This window comes from Tamandua tetradactyla, chromosome 2 (genome assembly GCF_023851605.1).
Source record: "Tamandua tetradactyla isolate mTamTet1 chromosome 2, mTamTet1.pri, whole genome shotgun sequence".
NCBI lineage: Eukaryota > Metazoa > Chordata > Mammalia > Pilosa > Myrmecophagidae > Tamandua > Tamandua tetradactyla.
Window position 1 is genome coordinate 99,323,829 of NC_135328.1, and position 21,275 is coordinate 99,345,103.

The 21,275-nt window shown below is 41.6% G+C and overlaps 1 protein-coding gene across 11 annotated transcripts in view; it reads right to left on the reverse strand.

Annotated features, from left to right (window-relative positions):
- Positions 1-697: 697 nt before the first annotated feature.
- Positions 698-21,275, reverse strand: part of APBA1 (amyloid beta precursor protein binding family A member 1) — a 255,799-nt gene continuing 235,221 nt past the window's right edge. For all 11 annotated transcript variants that reach the window (XM_077148380.1, XM_077148382.1, XM_077148381.1 and 8 more), the window contains 3 exons: positions 5,553-5,672; positions 3,250-3,390; positions 698-2,443 (listed from right to left, as the gene is read on the reverse strand). In XM_077148380.1, coding sequence (XP_077004495.1) covers positions 2,372-2,443; positions 3,250-3,390; positions 5,553-5,672 — 333 coding nt within the window. In that variant the 3' untranslated portion in view covers positions 698-2,371. The remainder of the gene's footprint in view (positions 2,444-3,249; positions 3,391-5,552; positions 5,673-21,275) is intronic.

The window sequence follows — 21,275 nt, forward strand, 5'->3', positions numbered from 1 at the left end:
AAATAGAAAGTGTAGTCTCTCTCCTCTCTCCTCCGGGTGGAGATACATAATTGTGATTATTGGGGAGGTTATATAGGGATGTGCTAATGGAATTCCCTTCCCTTGGCCGTGTGCTGAGCTGAGGTACTGTCCAGGTGCTCAGGGGGTGGCCCATGTGCTGTACTGGGTGGGGACAGGCAAGACCTCTTCTGTGATTTCCCAAAGCTACTGATACCTGAAATATAATCAATAAGTGGTAGAGGAAACATGAATTTGTGATTCTTTAGTATTTAATCATGTTATCAGCTTCTCTACAATTTGGTTATTTCAGGAAAGGCAAGCTAAGAGGTTGGAGCCACAGTTCCTGGCTCCCAGGTTGGTGGTAGGTTAACCTTGAGGTTGGTCTCCCAGCAGCATTCTGCTCAGCATCCTTAGGAAAAGTCTCGGGAGTCTGGACTGCCCATCCTAGCTCCCCCTGCCCCACTGTACTGCTCTCTAGGGAAAGGGGCAGCCCCTCCCAGGGGGTGCTTTTGGGTAACCAACAAGTCTCTATTAGGCTTCTTGTACCATAGTAAAACTAGGGGTTCAGCTGCTGATTCCTTTGAGGCTTTTGACTTTCCTGAGCTAAAAACTCAGGAGGTACAGAGAACAAAAGGAACTGATCACATATCTCTCTAGCTGATGTCTCTTGCTCCTTTTTTTTAAATTTACTTTCTCCTTCCCCAAATCCCTCCACACTATATATACATACATACTACCATATTTGCTTACTGAATTCCTATTTCCACAGACACAACATAAATATTCCAGATGCAGAGAACAGGGACTATATTAAAATTACAAAATATATTAGTCTTCTTCCCGTCTCTACTGAGGTCATGAACAAAAAAACGAAACAAAGCCACTAACTACTCTACATGAAAATAAAATGCTCTTTGGAACAAGAATAAGTGAAAACTGGCTCAGAATAATATTACTAAAATATCTGTACTGAATTGAGACTAAATCCCTAAAGATGAGGCACCTGATGAACATGAGTAACATTCCACACTCACTAACGACTCCCTCAGACCCACAAAGCAGCAAGATGATGCTTCCATAACACATGTGCAGATTCTTAGGCTTAGCTTGAGGTCAATATTGACTCCTTGATGTTGTGGCTTATGTACTGTTCTGCGATTCAAGTGACACCGCCTGCCTGTTAGCCCTGAGCAGAGAGAAATTGGTCCAGCCTTGGACAGGAAATGCTATAGTGTCTAAATCCTCATCTTCAAGGGGGATGATCTATCCATCAGACTCCCAGTGTGTGTGTGGTGGGAAGGGGGGTTCCACCGGGAGAACATTTTGAGCCAAGATGGTGGTGCTAGGTGGCCAGGCCTTACCCATGGAGAGGGGTCCTTTCTCAGGCTGAGGTTGACCAGCTTATCATGCCATTCTACCTGCCAAGGAAAGGGCACTCAGAGAGGTAATGTGGCTTTTCTGGGGGCTGTGTGTGCTATCAAAGGTGGATTCTGCATAGAGGGAAGGAGAGTGCTGATTTTAGCCTTGCCTCATTGGTGAAGAGGAGGAGGGAAAGGTGATATGCAAGCATGACTCTGTGTGTGTGTGTGTGTGTGTTTGTGTGTGATACGCAGAGTGAGGCAATGGTACCTAACTGTTTATCTAATCATTGGTAATCTCATGGCAATCAATGGGAAACTCTGGAAGTCCCATGAATTGCCAAGCTTTCCGCAAGGCTGTGGGATCCTTGTCCAAGGCAGTTCCTTTCCTTGTCTTCTAGGGGTGAGAAGGCCTTCAAACAAATGTGTTAAAATTCAAGTTAACTATAGAATAGGTTAAGATTGGCTCAGAAATTCTGGGCAGGAAAAATTGTCTTGTGCTCCAACTATTTTGTGGGCAGTGCATATCCTTAAAGACAGGCTGGTTCCCGTTACTATCATATTCCTATAAATTGACGTGAGGAGAGCAGAGGTCAGCAATCGGATTTTAGGCACTGCTGCACCAGCTTTTTCACCCCCCAGAGGAACTCTTTTACAAAGTATACAGCTCTCGGGAAAGGATGACTCCCTCTGGGGCAGTGATGGTCCTCCTCGGGGATCCCTCCCCCTGAAGTTCCTTCAGGATGTCCTGGATGTAGCTCTCCATCCTCAAGGGAGTACATATAGAACTTCCCTCGTAATTAAAAAAAAAAAAAAAAGAAGAAGAAAAGCAAATTGGAGAGAGACAGAGAGCAAGGAGGCCCTTGCAGACACTTTCCTTTCTGTGTACAACCAGATGCTGAGTGTGAAAGGGAAATGTCTCAGTGGACACACAGATGCAGCACTAGAAACACAACCACGAGTGAGGAGAGTCCTCCATGCATGCCGCGAGGGAGAATGAGGTGCGCTTGGTCTCAGATGTAAACGGGCTGCTCCTGGGCCGTCAGCAGTCTGTACATGGCTGCTGGCATCGTCTTCATATGGATCTGAGGGCAGAACACATGCTTCAGCAGGAGCTGAGGCTTTGGGAGTGCTGTGTGAGCAAGGCTAGGGACTGGAGGAAGGGGATGCCTCATGCCACAGGGGGGCTTTGAGACATTCTTTCCTCCACAGGAACCTGACCCAGGTAGACTCAGGATGGGTAGAATCCATGAGCTCCCTAACAAGTTAGGGGTGATGGGAAATCAACTAGAAAAACCCACGTAGGTTTCATTTTCCAGTCAAATGCTCTTATTTTCACCAAGCTTTTTGAAAGTAGAGGACACAAGATAGAGAAAGAACAAGTAAGATATTATGATTCTCCTGCCTTCCCTATCTCTCTCAGCAGGTAGATGATTATAGTAAATCAGCCCAAGAACAGCAGTTACGATTTGAGGTAAACCCAGACCAGGGAGATACCTCTGGAGGGCTGCTGTGTTGGTTAGGCTTGAGTTTAAGACTTAAGTCCTCCATGCATATTTGGTGAGATTAACTGGAGAGAACGAAGAGAACCTGGGCAGCCACAGAGAAAAACAACATAAATCTAAGTGTTGAAACGAGATGAGCCAATAAGACTAAAGAAGAGGCTAAAAGTGACTTAGTTTCAATTTACAGAGGAGCTCTCAGATAACCCAGAATTAGGTCTACAATTTTGTCAGAGACAGTCTGTTGTGGTTATAGAGAATTGTTTGGGACTGGGAAGGATTCTCAGGACTGTTTCTAGTAAGGCCTGGTCAGGGTTGGGTTTAGGAGTTGGCCAGGGAGTCCCAGAGGACACCCTCAGCCTCAGCCAAGGCTGGACCCCCACACTTACCTCCCCAACCGCATTGGAGAGAATGTGGACAATCTTCTCATGGGGAGTGGCGACGACGCTCTGTCCATTGATTTCGATGATCCGATGTCCCACGCGGACGCCTCCTCTCTCGGCTATTCCACCTCGCATGAGGCTGCAGATCTGCCAGGATCAAAGGCTGAGTTAAACCTCATGAGCAATACCTCATTTCAGAGAGCTGGGTAGGGATGGAAGACTGACTGTTTTGGCACCCTGTGTCTGCCAGCACTCTCATCTCTTGAGATGTGGGTAGGCTTTGGGAATCTAAATCTTTTGTTTTCTTTTTACAAGAAATAGGGGTTTGGAGAGAACAGCATGATTCCCTTGCCATACCCTTGACTCAGGAACGTAGTGCATTGTTGCATTTCATGGCACACCGAATTCAGAGCATTTTTCATCCACTTGGCTCTTGGTCAAAGAGTTGTTTTGGCTTGTAACAGAGCTGCCAATGTTTTCATCTTGCAAACCTGTGTAACACAGGTTAGTATGACCTCAGTCATGACTGGGATTCCATTCTTGCACTGTTTAATGCTGGCATTAGTTAGTTTTTAGGGTCACAGTTGCATGAGCCAAAGTGGGCCTGGCCCAATAGTTAAGTGAAGGGAGATGCTCTTTTCAGCCTTCCTGACCTAGATGCCCTTGTTCAAATGTACTACTTCTTATAGGAACAACAATGTGGCTGATTCTTTTTCCAGTCTAGCTGGGCAGATGCATGGCAGAGGCTGCAGCTGGTGTCACAGACAGCTTAGGACTCTCCACACCAGACCACAGCCAACCCTAACTGTCACATAAAGCAACCTGAATTTCTCCCCAAAAGGGATGTGTGAATTTATTAAATTGATGTTTCACAGCAGACCATGAATTCTTATTTAAAAATCTATGCAGACACGACTGCATGGACAGTAGCATTTTGTAATCTGCTTTGTGTTTCTGTGAGTGTGTGGACCCTTCTGTCCATCAGGTGCTTTGGGGCTAGGGCATCGCTTAGATTTATTTTTGTGCTTAAATAAAACTGAGGGCCCAAATGAACCCACAGCTGTTACAGAATAACTCTTTGCTAATTCGAACTTTTAATATCATTCAAATATGAACAAAGCAAATATGTAACTATAAACAGATGAAACCATTATAGCAGACTAAAACTACAAGGAGTGATCTTGCCTCTTCTCCTAACAGGCAAACTAGGCAACCAAGATGAAAAAACAGATATTGAAGCTGGATATTTCTACTCTGGATATTTCAAAAACTGAAAACATAGTTGGATTAAAATCTTACCAAGAACTTTTAAAGTTAAGGGGGTGGTGGTAGAAAGAATAGGTATCTTCTGTCTGAAAGAAGAGTGTAAGGGGTGGGGCACATCTCAATCCAAGAGAATCAAGGTTACAGAGAACAGATTTGCCACCAAAGCCCAGAATTACAAGTCCAAACCAATAAAACCAGGTCAAAAAGGAAGTATTATTTTTACAAGGCACATAGCCAACTGATAACACTTTTTATCCCCAAAGTGCTATTTTCAGATTAAAAAGGCAAACCAGGGGCGGGCCGCGGTGGCTCAGCGGGCAAGAGTGCTTGCCTGCTATGCCGGAGGACCCCGGTTCGATTCCCGGCCCCAGCCCATGTAAAAAACAAACAAACAAACAAAATATAATAAAATAAGAAAATGTTTAAAGATGTTTCCCTTTCTTCCTCCCTTCCTTCCTTCCATCCTTCCTTCCTTCTCTGTCTTTCTTTAAAAAAAAAAAAAAAAAAAAAAAAAAAAAAAGGCAAACCAGCTAAGCACAGACAGTTCATGCATACGGCTATTAGGCAGTGTGGTTCTCAGCCTTGGCCGCACAGAGACAACCTGAGGAATGTGCCAGCACCGAGGTTGGCCCCAGGCTGCTTTGGCTGGTCCCTCGCATGCCAGGTGTGGGGAGCCAGTCTCCCAGGGAGCTCTCAGGTGCAGCAGGGTGAGAATCACAGCACACCAGCTGTGGCGGGCATGAGGCCCTGTGTGGGTACATCCCAAACTATCTAAAAGTAGCAGCTGAGGGGACAGTCTTGGATGGTCACATACAGAAGGCCAGGCTCTGGGAAGAAAATTTCTCTTCCCTGTGGAAGGGCACAGACTTTGCTAGAAGGAACTGTTCATAGAGAAAGTTGAGCCTGTTTTCACCTCTTCACCCCTTCCCTGCTTGATTCTTTCAGAGTACTATCTTAAAACAAAACAAAAAAGGAGACCAAACACTGTCTTGCATTATATTTGTCAGAATTTCGCGAGAGAGAGTGGAGCACATTGCACTTACAATTCCATTCTGGACGCTGAAACCCAGCTGGTAGCGAAGATCTGGTCTCCTGATCAACACAGTGGTTACTGGAGGACACCGCACAATATTCAGCTTTACCCGGGACTGATTCTTTAAGCCCTTAAAGTTCATAAAGCACAGTGAATGTGGTGAGCATCACAGGCAGACAGCATCCAAGGCAAAAAAAAAGAAGCCTCAGTGAGTCTTTTGTTACTTAATTGACTGTTGAAGTACCTGCTATACTGACAGCACCAGTGGTCCTGATAATTTGACAGTTCTTCATTGCTAGCCTCTTATCAACTGAAGGGAGAAACTGCAGGCTTTAGGAAGCACCCTTTCCACCCGTTCAGAGATAGGAGACATATTCTCTGAATGATTTATTTATTTTGGGAAATGCGCTATGTTAAAGGGATCTGATAAAAGTGGTTGAGCAACTAAGAGGAAAAGTGTCACGTCTTTTTTGGCTTAAAAGATGAAGGACACACTTCTCCCAGTCAGAAGAGAGACAAGTGGGAAATTGATATATTTTTCTCCAAAATGCAAACTCTAGTATAGTTACTCTTCTTCTAACAAAGGACAGTGAATTCACAGTAACTTCCCCACTTCATCAGAGGCTTGTGTTCTCTCTTGTCTCTGATGCTCCTCCCTCTGGGTAATTCACAGTTTATCAGCATTTCCACAAGCAGCTGGAGAGAAGCAGGAAGGAGAGGCAGATGCCAATCAGTTTATTCTTCTTTGGTAGAGTGAATAAGGTTGTAAGACTAGTGTTGATGGAAAAGGAAGGAAAAGAAAAGCCTTGAGGATTTGTGGTTTCATGATGCTTGGTAACATTACCCCTTCCTCCAAATCAGAATGGAGCACAGAAGGGAAGTTGATCTTTAGATATAAAAAGGGCACCAGTCAGGTTTCAGAGCCTGTTTAGGCTCTGGTCGAGGCTAAGCTCAATCTCCCCCTCCTGTCTCTACAAAACACTCAACAATGACAGATGCCTAGTCTGCTCAGGACTATCCCCTTTAGAAAACCATCATAGCTATGCTTTCTCTCACTCAGGTAATGGAATGGTTTTGCTCCTACAAATTCTACCAATGGGTTGTGAGCTTCACCTTAAGAGGACAGTGCCAGACAAAAATAAGTCTGATGGAGAGACATCAACATGGAGACATAAGACAGATACTGAAAACCTCTCCCCAGAGATTCAGTGAAAAAAAAAGAACAAATCTCACTTGCTCAAAACTCTAGAGGAAGGTAAAGACCAGAGAAGGATCCCACAAATGCTGAACTGAAGAAGAAAAAGCTATCAGGTAGGAAACTTCCATCCCAGACTGGCTGGTCTTCTTCCCTTCCCTCACTTGGACTTGGTCCCATGCAGCTTGGGAAGTGCCTCCAGGGAGTGGCTGGGATCCCTCCCAGTTCCTACCAGGGACAGACTATAAAATCTCTCACAGTAGTGAGATGGAGTCCCATCTCTAATATAGATCCAGACACAGAGACCCAAGCCCGCAGGTACCTATGGTGGGACTCAAGCCTCTAGGGAGGGCAGAATGTAAAAGGACATCCAGGAGGAGCTTCCATATGTAGGATTAAGGAGGGAATGACCTCCTTAGAGTAACAAGTAGCCAGGCAGAAACTGTCCAAATGAAGTATATGGGGACCTGGGGCACAGAGGAGGACATTTGAAGGCCTAGGTCAAAGAGGGATGAAGAGTCTGAGAAAACGTGGACAAAGACTGTAAACTCCTGGTGCCCATCCTCCACCGTTGAGGGAAATGGCAGCAGACAGCCCAATCCTTGCCTGGGAGATGGCTGCATACTGTGGTGGCTTGAGAGTCCCCTGCTCTAAGTACAGAGGGGGACACAGTTCAAACTGATCCGGTGAAGTGAGAGCATAGAAGCTGTGCAGTTTCAGTCTCTTTTCCCTGGTCAGACACGGCTGGATTCTAGGAGGTAAACAGCTTCTGAGAATGAATAAGTAACTGAAAAGCACTATCTGCTGGGCAAGCTGGAAAGTACAGAGGAAAATAGGGCTTTTCAGAGCCTCTCCAGAACCTACCTTACGCCCAAGGGAGCTGGTCTACACTTCTTGCATGGGCACCTGGCCCTGTTTTGACTGAGAAATACTGATGACCCACTGTCAAAGCAGTGCCCTATTAAAAACCCAACAACAGTTAAATCCTAGACAAGAAAGAGAAACTAATGTTCAAAATAGATCCATCAAGGTAATCAGATGACCAAATATAAGCAAAAAATCACAAAGCACACTAAAACACAGGAAAAAATGGCTGAGACAAAGGAACAAATAAAAAAGTCAGAAGAGACACAGAATCTGGAACTAATCAAAAATGTTTGGACAAATCTGAAGCTATTCAAAGAAATGAAGGAAAGTATGCCTTAAGAGATATAAGATATTAAGATGACACTGGGAAAGCATAAAGAAGAACTTGAAAGAGTTCCTAGAAAAATAACAGACATTTGGAAATAAAATACACTGCAGATGAAATTTAAAATATACTAGAGATGCACAACAGCAATTTGAAGAGGCAGAAGAAAGGATCAGCAAACTAGAAGAGCAACCAAATTTGAACAGACAAAAGAGCAAATGGAAAAAAAATGGAAAAACTTGAGCAGGTCACAGGGAATTGAGTGACAACACAAAGCACACAAACATACACATCATGGGTGTCTCAGAAGGAGAAGAGAAGGTAACAGGACCAAGAAAAATATCTGAGGAAATAATAGCTGAAAATTCCCCAAGCCTTATAAAAGACATAAATATGGAAATTCAAGAATCCCAATATTCTCCAAACAGAATAAATCAAAACAGACCCACTCCAAGAAACTTACTAATCACACTGTCAGATGCCAAAGAGAAGGAGAAAATTCTAAAAGCAGTAAGATAAAAATGATTTACCACATACAGGGGAAGCCAAATAAGACTAAATGCTGATTTCTCATCAGACACCATGGAGGTGAGAAGGCAATGGTATGATAATTTTAAAATACTGAAAGAGAAGAATTGCCAGCCAAGAATTTTCTATCCAGCAGGGCTGTTCTTTAAAAGATGAGGGAGAGTTTAAAATATTTGCAGATAGAACTATAAAAGGGTATAGTTGCTGCTGGCTGAAAAGAAAAGAAATAGAACTATGAAAGGGTATAGTTGCTGCTGAGTGAAAACAAAAGACAGGAGAGAGAGGCCTGGAGGAGGGTACAAAAATGAAGAGGATCAGTAAGGGTAACTAAAAGGACAAAAAGAGAAAAAAAAAAATAGATCTGACAGACACCAAAGGATAAAATGGCTGAAGTAAGTACTGCCTTTATGGTAATGACATTGAATTTAATGGATTAAACTCCCCAATCAAAAGATACAAATTGGCAGAATGGATTAAAAAGTATGACTATTTATGAGACTCATTTTAGACCAAAAGATACAAATAGGTTGAAAGTGAAAAAATGGAAAAAGATATTCCACACAAGTAGTAACCAAAAAAATCTATAGATTTTAAATGCAAAAATGTAAAAGAGATAAAGAAGGACACTATATATTAATAAAAGGGATAATTCACCACGAAGAAATAGCAATCATAAATATTCTTGCACCTAATCAAGGTGCCCCAAAGGCAAATACTGACAAAACTGAAGGAATTAATACATGTCTCTACAATAATAGTGTGAGATTTTAACACCCCACTCTCTTCAATAGACAGACCATATAGACAAAGAATCAATAAGGAAACAAGGATTTAAATAATATGATAAATGTATTAGACCTAATAGACATATATACAACATTGCAGCTCAAAATAGCACAGTATACAGTCTTCTCAAGTGCTCATGGAACATTCTCCAGGATAGACCATGTGCCTGGGCTCAGTAAAGGTCTTAATAAATTTAAAAAGACTTAAATTATACAAAGTGCTTTCTCTGATCATAATGAAATGAAGTTGGAAATAAATAACAAATGGAAAACCAGAAAATGCACAAATGCAATATTTGTGCAATTGTGTGAGTTAAATACGCTCTTAAATCAGTGGGTCAAAGAAGAAATTGCAAGAGAAATCAATAAATATCTAGGGAAAAATGAAAATGAGAACATAACTTATCAAAACGTTATGGTAAGCAGCAAAGACAGTGCTGAGAGGGAAACTTATAGCCCTAAATGCCTACATTAAAAAGGAAGAACTAAAATCAATGGCCTAACTGAACAACTGGAAAAACTGGAGAAAGAACAGCAAACTAATCCCAAAGTGAGCAGAAGGAAAGAAATAAGTTTTAGAGCAGAAATAAGTGAAATGGAGAATTAGAAATTAGAATCAATAAAACCAAAAGTTGGTTCTTTGAGTCGATCAATAGAATTGACAAACTCTTAGCTATACTGACAAAGACAAAAAGAGAGAAGATGCCAATAAAATCAGAAATGGGGAGGCAGGCATTACCATGGACCACAAAGAAATAAAAATCATAAGAGGATACTATGAACAACTGTATGCCAACAAGCTAGACAACCTAGATGAAATGGACAAATACCTAGAAACATATAAACAACCAACATTGACTCGAGAAGAAAAAAAGACTTCAATTAGAAGTAAAGAGAATGAATAAAAAACCTACTAAAAAAGGAAATTCCAGGACAGGATGGCTTCACAGGCAAATTTTACTAAGCATTCCAAGAAGAATTAATATCATTCCTGATCAAATTCTTCCAAAAAATTGAACAGGCAACACTACCTCACTCATCCTATTAGGCCAACATCACCCTAATACCAAAGCCTCATAAAGATACTACAAAGAAACCACAGGCTAATCTCTCCAATGAACATAGTCACAAAGACCCTCAACAAAATATTTCCAAATGGAATAATTCAACAGCATATTAAAAGAATTATGCACCATGACCAGGTGGGTTTTATTCCAGGTATGTGAGGGTGGTGTGGTAATTTGAAGCTGTAGCACAGAAAATCATGTTCTCAAGTTAAATCCATTTCTGTGGGTATAGACCTATTGTAGGTGGGACATTTCAAATTGGTTATTTCAGTTGAGGCCTGTCCCAGGGTGGATCTTAATCCTCTTTCTGGAGTCCTTTATAAGAAGATAAAAGCCAGAGAAACTAATAGATGAAATTCACAGACACCACCAGAAAAAGACACAGAAGCTGAGACGGGAAGCCAAGAGAAGCCAGAAGTTAAGAGGAGGGAAATCTGGGAGAGAAGGACCAGCAGGCTCTGGCCATGTGCCTTCCCATGTGACAGAGGTGTCCCAGATGCTGTCACTCCATCTTCAGAGTTCAGGAATTGTCCTGTTGATGCCTTGAGTTGGGATATTTTCACAGCCTAAGAACTATAAATTATATGTTAATAAATCCCCATTGTAAAAGCCAACCCATTTCTGGGATATTGCATTTTGGCAGTTTGAACAAATCACAAGAGGTGGTTCAACACAAGAAAATCAACTAATATAATACATCACACTAACAGATCAAAAGGGAAAAATACATGACATCTTGATTGATGCAGAAAAGGCATTTGATAAAAATAAGCATCATTTCATGATAAAAACTTCTTCAACATGATAAAGGACATATATGAAAAACCCATAGCTAACATCATACTCAACAGTGAGAGACTGGAAAGCCTTTGCTCTAAGATTGAGAATGAGAACAGATATGCCCTTTATAACCACTGTTATTCAAAATTGTGCTAGAAGTTCTAGCTAGAGCAATTAGGCAAGAAAAAGAAATAAAAGGCACCCAAATTGGAAAAGAAGTAAAACTTTCACTGTTTGCAGATGACATGAGCCTATATTTTTTCAATCTACTACAATTTATTTTAACATTTGTTCCCCCTATTATTTATTTTTAATCTATATGTTTTACTCGTCTGTTGATAAGGTAGATAAAAGGAGCATCAGACACAAGGTTTTCACAACGACACAGTCACAGCGCAAAAGCTATATCATTATACAATCATCTTCTAGAACCATGGCTACTGCAGCACAGTAAGCCTATATTTTTAAAATCCTGAAAACAACCATGACAGAACTACTTGAGCTAATAAATAAGTTCAGCTCCCAAGTCCACTCAACTGAGACAGAACAGTCTCTTCAATAAATGGTATTGGAAGAATTGGATATCCATAACCAAAAGAATGAAAGAGGACCCCAACCCTCACACCCTATACAAAAATTAACTCAAAATGGATCAAGGACCTAAACACAAGAACCAGTACCATAAAACTTCTTGAAGAAAATATGGGGAAGATCTAGTGATAGGTGGTAGTTTCTTAGACTTGACACCCAAAGCATAAGCAACAAAAGATAAAATAATAAATGGGAACTCCTCAAAATTAATACTGCTGTGCTTCAAAGGACTTTGTCAAAAGGATGAAAAGGCAACTGACTAAATACGAGAAAATATTTGGAAATGACATATCTGATAAGGGTTTAATATCCAGAATACGTAAAGAAATCTTACAGCTCAACAGTAAAAAGACAACCCAATTGAAGAATGGACCAAAGATATGAATAGAACTTTTTCCAAAGAGGAAAAGCAGATGACTAATAAGCATATGAAAAGATGCTCACCTTCACTAGGTATTAGGGAAATGCAAATCAAAACCACAATGAGTCATCTTCCCACAACTACTAGAAAGGCTGCTATTAAACAAATAGGAAACTTTAAGTGCTTGAGAGGATTCTATGGGAATGTAAAATTGTACAGCTACTGTAGAGGATGGTTTGGCAGTTTCTCAGGAAGCTAAATATCAACCTAGCAATCCTTCTACTTATTGTGTACCCAAAAGATGTGAAAGCAGGGATGCAAACAGACATTTGCACGCTTATGTTCACAGCAGCATTATTCACAATTGCCCAAAGGTGGAAACCAGCCAAATGTTCATCAACAGATGAATGGATAAACAAAATGTGGTATATGCATACTATGGAATATTATTCAGCATTATGAAGGAATGACATCTTGAAGCATGCAACAACATGGATGGCCCTTGAGGACATAATGTTAACTGAAATAAGTCAGACCCAAAAGGACAAATATTATATAATCTCAGTCATATGAGCTAATTGTAATATGTAAACTCATAGACATAAGATTTAGAATATAGGTTACCAGGATATAGAATGAGGCTAAAGAATGGGGAGTGGTTACTCTTAACATGTGCAGAATATTAACTAGGTTGAACTTAAATTTTTGGAAATGGATAAAGGTGATGTTAATATGAGAATAATTAACAGTACTGAATGGTGTGTGAATGTGGTAGAAAGGGGGAAGTTTAGAGACTTGTTTGGAGGTTAAAACGTAGAAATATAACAGTGAATCCTGTGATGGACGATGACTGTGACTAACTGTACAAATATAAAAAAAGTTCTTTCATGAACTAGAACAAATATATGATACTATTATAAAAGTTAATAATGGAGTATATGGGAAAAATGTACCTATGACAAACTATGGACTATAGTTAACGATAATGTTCTATAGTACAGTGTGCCAGTTTAAATCCGTGGTGGACCCCAGAAAAGCCATGTCCTTTAATCCTCATACAGTATTGCTGGCTGGGAGCTTTTTGATTGTTCCCAGGGACACGTGACTCACCTGATTATGGATATTAACTTTTGATTAGACGGAGATGTGACTCCACCCATTCCAAGTGGTCCTTGACTGGAATCCTTTAAAAGAGGGAACATTTTGGAGAGTCCCTTTTTGAGCCATAACAGAGCCACGAGAACTGCAGAATCCACCAGCCAGCGACCTTTGGAGATGACGAAGGAGAATGCCCCTGGGGGAGCTTCATGAAACAAGAAGCCTGGAGGGAAAGCTAGCAGAGGTTGCCATGTTCATCATGTGCCTTTCCAGTTGAGAGAGAAACCCTGAACTTCATTGGCCTTTCTTGAGTGAAGGTGACCTCTTGTTGGTGCCTTAATTTGGACATATTTATAGACTTGCTTTAATAGGGACATTTTTAGGGCCTTAGAACTGTGAACTAGCAACTTAATAAATTCCCCTTTTTAAAAGCCATTCTGTTTCTGGTATATTGTATTTTGGCAGCTAGCAAAATAGACCATACAGTTAACACCAATACTATGGGTTAATAATAAAATTCAGGAGTTGAAACAACTAATTCAGGATTTGAATAGACATGGAAAATCTCATCAAAAATCAAATCAACAAGTTGAGGGAGGATATAAAGAAGACATAGGAGGAACAAAAAAAGAACTTGAAAGTTTGAAAAATCAAATCAAAGAACTTATGGGAATGAAAGGCACAATAAAAGATGAAAAAAACAATGGCAACCCACAAAAATAGATTTGAAGAGGCAGGAGAAAGGATTCGTGAACTAGAGGACTGGACATCTGAAATCTGACACACAAAAGAAAATATAGGGAAAAGAATGGAAAAATATGAGCAGGATCTCAGGGAATTGAATGGAAACACATGGATATGTGTTGTGGGTGTCCCAAGAGAAGAGAATGGAAAAGGAGGAGAAAGATTAATGGAGGAAATAGTCACTGAAAATTTCCCATCTCTTATGAAAGACATAAAATTACAGATCCAAGAAGTGCAGTGTGCTGCAAACAGAATAGATTCAAATAAACATACTCCAAGACACTTACTAATCAGATTGTCAAATGTCAAAGAGAAAGAATTTTGAAAGCAGCAAGAGATAAGCAATCCTTCACATACAAGAGAAGCCCAATATGAGCGTCTGCGGATTTCTCAGCAGAAACCATGGAGGCAAGAAAGCAGTGGTATGATATAATATTTAAGATTCTAAAAGAAAAACTGTCAGCCAAGAATTCTATATCCAGCAAAACTGTCCTTCAAAAATGAGGATATTAACATACTTTCAGACAGTCAATCACTGAGAGAATTTGTAACTAAGAGACTGGTTCTGCAAGAAGTACTAAAGGAAGCACTGCAGGCAGATAGGAAAAGGTAGGAGAGCAAGGTCTAGAGAAATAGTGTAGAAATGAAGACTATCAGTAAAGTAAAAAGATAAAAAAAATCAGATATGACATATAAAATCCAACAGACAAAATGGTAGAAGAAAATACTGCCTTTATAGTAATAACATTAAATGTTATAGATTAAACTCCCCAATCAAAAGACAGACTGACAGAATGTTTTAAAAAAATAGGACCCTTCCTGGTGCCTGCCCATGCAAAAATGAACACACACAAAAAACAGGACACATCTATATGCTGTTTACAGGAGACTTATTATAGACACAAGGACAAAATAGGCTGAAAGTGAAAGGTTGGGAAAAGGTATTTCATGCAAACAAAGATCAGAAAATAGGAGTAGCAGCTACAGTAATATATGACAAATTGAACTTCAAATGTAAAACAATTAAAAGAGCCAAAGAAGGATACTATGTATTAATAAAGGAACAATTCAACAAGAAGACCTAACAATCATCAGTATTTATGCAGCGAGCCAGAGTGTTCCAAAGTAGATGAGGCAAACACTGAGAACACTGAAGGGAGAAATAGACACCTCTACCATAATAGTTGGAGACTTCAATTCCTCACTCTTATCAATGGATAGAATATCTGGACAGAGGATCAATAAACAGAATTTGAATAGTACAATAAATGATCTAGGTTTAACAGACATTTACAGAACATTATACCCCACAACAGCAGGATATACATTTCTCTCATGTGCTCATGGATCGTTCTCAAGGATAGACTATATGCTAGATCACAAAGCAAGTCTTAATAAATTTAAAAAGGTTGAAATCATACAAAACACTTTCTTGAATCATAATGGAATGAAGTTGGAAATAACTTCATTTCCATCTCAGAGAGCCAGAAAATTCACAAACATATGGAAGCTAAACAACACACCTGAACAACCAGTGGGTCAAGGAAGAAATTCCAAGAGAAATGAATAAATATCTTAAGGCAAATGAAAATGAAAACACAACATATCAAAATTTGGGGGATGTAGCAAAGGCAGTGTTAAGAGGGAAATTTATTGCCTTAAATGCCTATATTCAAATAGAAAGAGCAAAAATCGAGGAATTAACTATTCACTTGGAAGAACTAGAGAAAGAACAGAAAACCCCAAAGCAAAAAAAAAAACGACAGAAATAATGAAGATTAGAGCAGAAATAAATGAAATTGAGCACATGAAAACAATAGAGAAAATCAAGAAAACCAGAAGTTGGTTCTATGAGACAATCAACAAAATCGATGACCCCTGTATTAGTTAGGGTTCTCTAGAGAAACAGAATCAACAGGGAACACTTGCAAATATAAAATTTATGAAAGTGTCTCACATGACCGTAGGAACGCAGAGTCCAAAATCCACAGGGCAGGCTGAGAAGCCGATGACTCCGATGGATGGTTTGGATGAATTCCACAGGAGAGGCTCACCAGCCAAAGCAGGAATGGAATCTGTCTCCTCTGAGTCCTCCTTAAAAGGCTTCCCATGATTACATTTAGCATCACTAATTGCAGAAGACACTCCCCTTTGGCTGATTACAAATGGAATCAGCTGTGGATGTAGCTGACGTGATCATGACCTAATCCTATGAAATGTCCTCATTGCAACAGACAGGCCAGCGCTTGCCCAATCAGACAAACAGGTACCACAACTTGGCCAAGTTGACACCTGTCCCTAACCATGACAGTCCACCCCTTGTCAACTTGGCACCTATATATATATATATCACCTTAGACCATACTTAATTTCCAAATGAAAACAAATAAGCACACTTTTTTTTTTTTTTTTACCTGACAATACTCAACTGTCCTGTATATAACTGGAAACACATTAAATCTCTCCAGAATAGGGTGCAAATCCTTGGGCAACATTCATTCTTAAACTTGATATCTTACAACTTAAATAGTATAACATGAACAAAACAGCATTACAGTCCTCGTTTCTATAACTGATCACGTGGTCAAAGTTCATATTTATCACTACCTTCTTCCACTACCCATTCCATGTTCCCTTTCCCCTCAGCAAGCACTTCAGCTGGCCATGATTCTTTGCCTGGTGGGGTGACCCAAACCTTCATTCCTGAAGTTTCAGAGCCATTAGTAGTCCTGCCTGGATTGTGTTGTTGCAGTTTTCCATTGATTTTAATCACAGGGCATGGTAGTACTAATAGACGCCCCAGGGGATCTCCTATATTCCATGGAAACTCTTCTTTACCTCCATTATGTAGTTGCAGTCCTACTTCCTTCTGATAGTCAGGGTCAATTACCCCAGACAATAATGTAATCCCCTTCTTGGTGTGTTGATCCAGAGGCATAAGTAGCCCAAAGTGACCAGGTGGCAATCTTAACTTCCAGTTCAGTGGTATCACTGTTGTTTCTCCTGGAGGAAGCACACCCCGTTTTGGAACTAAAACCTGCAGACCAGCAGAACTCAGGGTAGCAGGGACAGGAAGCAAAAATTTTCCTAGTGGATCACTAGGGGTAATAGTGAGTGGCACCACACCCATTTCCACCCCTTGGTTCCTTGCTGTGAAGTGTGTTCCTTGATCCGAAGCAATGCTATGTGGAATACCATGACGATGGATAAGGCATTCTGTAAACCCACGGATGGTAGTTTTGGCAGAAGCATTGTGTGCAGGGAAAGCAAACCCATATCCAGAGTATCCTTTCAAAACTTGAAAGGCTGGGGTAGTGTTCTCCAGGAAGCTGTGTATGCTCTGAATCAGCGTCTGCTGTATGGTGCTGTTTCTCCCGTAGCCAGGATCCATGGGTCCAGGAACCAAGGGGTGGAAATGGGTGTGGTGCCACTCACTATTATCCCTAGTGATCCACTAGGAAAATTTCTGCTTCCTGTCCCTGCTACCCTGAGTTCTGCTGGTCTACAGGTTTTAGTTCCAAAATGGGGTGTGCTTCCTCTAGGAGAAACAACAGTGATACTACTGAACTGGAAGTTAAGATTGCCACCTGGTCACTTTGGGCTACTTATGCCTCTGGATCAACACACCAAGAAGGGGATTACATTATTGTCTGGGGTAATTGACCCTGACTATCAGAAGGAAGTAGGACTGCAACTACATAATGGAGGTAAAGAAGAGTTTCCATGGAATATAGGAGATCCCCTGGGGCGTCTATTAGTACTACCATTCCAGTTAGAACAAATCGCTGCCCCTTCCATGAAGGGAATGGTACAATGTAATCAACCTGCCACCATGTAGCTGGCTGGTCACCTCGGGGAATGGTGCCATATCGGGGGCTGAGTGTGGGTCTCTGCTGCTGGCAGATTGGGCACTCAGCAGTGGTTGTAGCCAGGTCAGCCTTGGTGAGTGGAAGTCCATGTTGCTGAGCCCATGCATGACCTCCATCCCTACCACCATGACCACTTTGTTCATGAGCCCATTGGGCAATGACAGGAGTTGCTGGGGAAAGAGACTAACTGGTATCCACAGAACGGGTCATCTTATCCACTTGATTATTAAAATCTTTCTCTGCTGAAGTCACCCTCTGGTGTGCATTCACATGGGACACAAATATCTTCATGTTTTTAGCCCACTCAGAAAGGTCTATCCACATACTTCTTCCCCAGACCTCTTTGTCACCAATTTTCCAATTATGGTCTTTCCAAGTCCCTGACCATCCAGCCAAACCATTAGCAACAGCCCATGAGTCAGTATACAAATGCACCTCTGGCCAGTTTTCCTTCCAAGCAAAATGAACAACCAGGTGCACTGCTCGAAGTTCTGCCCACTGGGAGGATCTCCCCTCACCACTGTCCTTCAAGGACACCCCAGAAAGGGGTTGTAATGCTGCAGCTGTCCACTTTCGGGTGGTACCTGCATATTGTGCTGAACCATCTGTAAACCAGGCCCGAGTTTTCTCTTCCTCAGTCAGTTCACTGTAAGGAACTCCCCAAGAGGCCATAGCTCTGGTCTGGGAAAGAGAAGGTAATGTGGCAGCAGGAGTGGAAACCATGGGCATTTGTGCCACTTCTTCATGTAACTTACTTGTGCCCTCAGGACCTGCTCTGGCTCTATCTCATATATACCATTTCCATTTTACAATAGAGTGCTGCTGTGCACGCCCAACTTTATGGCTTGGTGGGTCACACAACACCCAACTCATGATAGGCAACTCAGGTCTCATGGTAATTTGGTGGCCCATGGTTAAGCATTCAGTCTCTACTAAGGCCCAGTAGCAGGCCAAAAGCTGTTTCTCAAAAGGAGAGTAGTTATCTGCAGCAGATGGTAAGGCTTTGCTCCAAAATCCTAAGGGTCTGCATTGTGATTCTCCTATAGGGGCCTGCCAAAGGCTCCAGACAGCATCTCTATTTGCCACTGACACTTCCAGCACCATTGGATCTGCTGGATCATATGGCCCAAGTGGCAGAGCAGCTTGCACAGCAGCCTGGACCTGTCGCAGAGCCTCCTCTTGTTCAGGTCCCCACTCAAAATTAGCAGCTTTTCTGGTCACTCGATAAATGGGCCGGAGTAGCACACCCAAATGAGGAATATGTTGTTGCCAAAATCCAAAAAGACCAACTAGGTGTTGTGCCTCTTTTTTGGTCATAGGAGGGGCCAGGTGCAGCAACTTATCCTTCACCTTAGAAGGGATATCTTGACATGCCCCACACCACTGGACACCTAGAAATTTCACTGAGGTGGAAGGCCCCTGTATTTTTGTTGGATTTATCTCCCATCCTCTGACATGAAAATGCCTTACCAGTAAGTCTAGAGTAGTTGCTACTTCTTGCTCACTAGGTCCAATCAACATGATATCATCAATATAATGGACCAGTGTGATGTCTTGTGGGAGGCAGAAATGATCAAGGTCTCTGCGAACAAGATTATGACATAGGGCTGGAGAGTTGATATACCCCTGAGGTAGGACAGTGAAAGTATATTGCTGACTTTGCCAGCTGAAAGCAAACTGTTTCTGGTGGTCCTTACTAATAGCTATTGAGAAAAAAGCATTTGCCAGATCAATAGCTGCATACCAGGTACCAGGGGATGTACTGATTTGCTCAAGCAATGATACTACATCTGGAACAGCAGCTGCAATTGGAGTTACCACCTGGTTGAGTTTATGATAATCCACTGTCATTCTCCAAGACCCATCTGTTTTCTGCACAGGCCAAATAGGAGAGTTGAATGGGGATGTGGTGGGAATCACCACCCCTGCATCTTTCAAGTCCTTAAGAGTGGCAGTAATCTCTGCAATCCCTCCAGGAATACGGTATTGCTTCTGATTTACTATTTTGCTTGGTAGGGGCAGTTCTAGTGGCTTCCACTTGGCCTTTCCCACCATAATAGCCCTCACTGCACGAGTTAGAGAACCAACGTGGGGATTCTGCCAGTTGCTCAGTATGTCTATTCCAATTATACATTCCGGAACTGGGGAAATAACTACAGGATGGGTCCGGGGGCCCACTGGACCCACTGTGAGACGGACCTGAGCTAAAACTCCATTGATCACCTGGCCTCCATAAGCCCCCACTCTGACTGGTGGTCTAGAGTGATGTTTTGGGTCCCCTGGACTTAATGTCACTTCTGAACCAGTGTCTAATAATCCCCAAAATATCTGATCATTTCCTTTTCCCCAATGCACAGTTACCCTGGTAAAAGGCCGTCAGTCTCCTGGGGGAAGACTTAGAGGAAGGTTAACAGTATAAATTTGTGGCAGTGTAACAGGTTTCTCCCACATAGGGACCTGGCCTCCCCTTCATTCAAGGGGCTAAGGGTCTGTAAACTGTTTCAAGTCTGGAAATTGATTACGGGGCCGTGACTCTGTGTTTTTGTAATTCAGGTTAGACTTCTGTTCCCTTGACCTAGAACTCTTTTGTTTATACAGCTCCAACAAGAATTTAGTAGACTGCCCTTCTATTTTATTTCTAGGTTCCCCATGATTTACTAGCCAATGCCACAAATCTCTGCGTGTCATATAATTTTGATAACTCCTTTGAGTTTGTTGTCTATTATAATAGCCGCGTCTACCCTGTCTTTGGTGATTAAGTGCTGCCACCTGGCTTCTGCCAACTCGGGATCCTGTCATCCCCATTGTGTTTAAGGATTCCAGCTCATATTGACAGCAGTTCCTACAGTAATATCTGACCTACAGAGAAGTGCAACCACAGAGCTCTTGAGGGATGATGGTGCTAGTCTCACAAACTTATTTCTCACTGTTCTGGTAAAAGGTGCATCCTCTGGACATTCCTGGGGTGTAAGAGCAGGCTTTGCATGATAAATCCACTCTAACATTCCAATCTCTCTAAGCCTCTGGATCCCCTCATCTACATTATACCAGGGCAGTTCTGGCATTTCAACCTCAGGTAATGTTGGCCACCTTTTGATCCATGTTTCAACCAACCACCCAAACAAGCTGTTAACACCTTTTCTAACCGCTCAAGCTATAACACTGAATGCAGAATCTCTGCTTAGTGGGCCCATATCAATAAATTCAGCCTGATCCAGCCTTATATTCCTCCCACCATTATCCCACACTCTTAAAATCCATTGCCACACATATTCCCCTGATTTCTGTCTATATAAATTGGAAAACTCACACAGTTCTTTTGGAGTATAATGTACCTCCTCATGTGTGATACTTTGTACCTCACCTTTAGGGGTCTGTTGGGACTTTAGTCTAGTTATAGGTCTAGAAGAAATGAGGGGTGGTGGGGGTGGGCCATGAAAAGAATTAGAAATATTTTCCAAGCCATTTGCTTCAGGGCCTTCATTTGCAGTTTCATCTGGTGAAACAAGATTAATCACTCTAG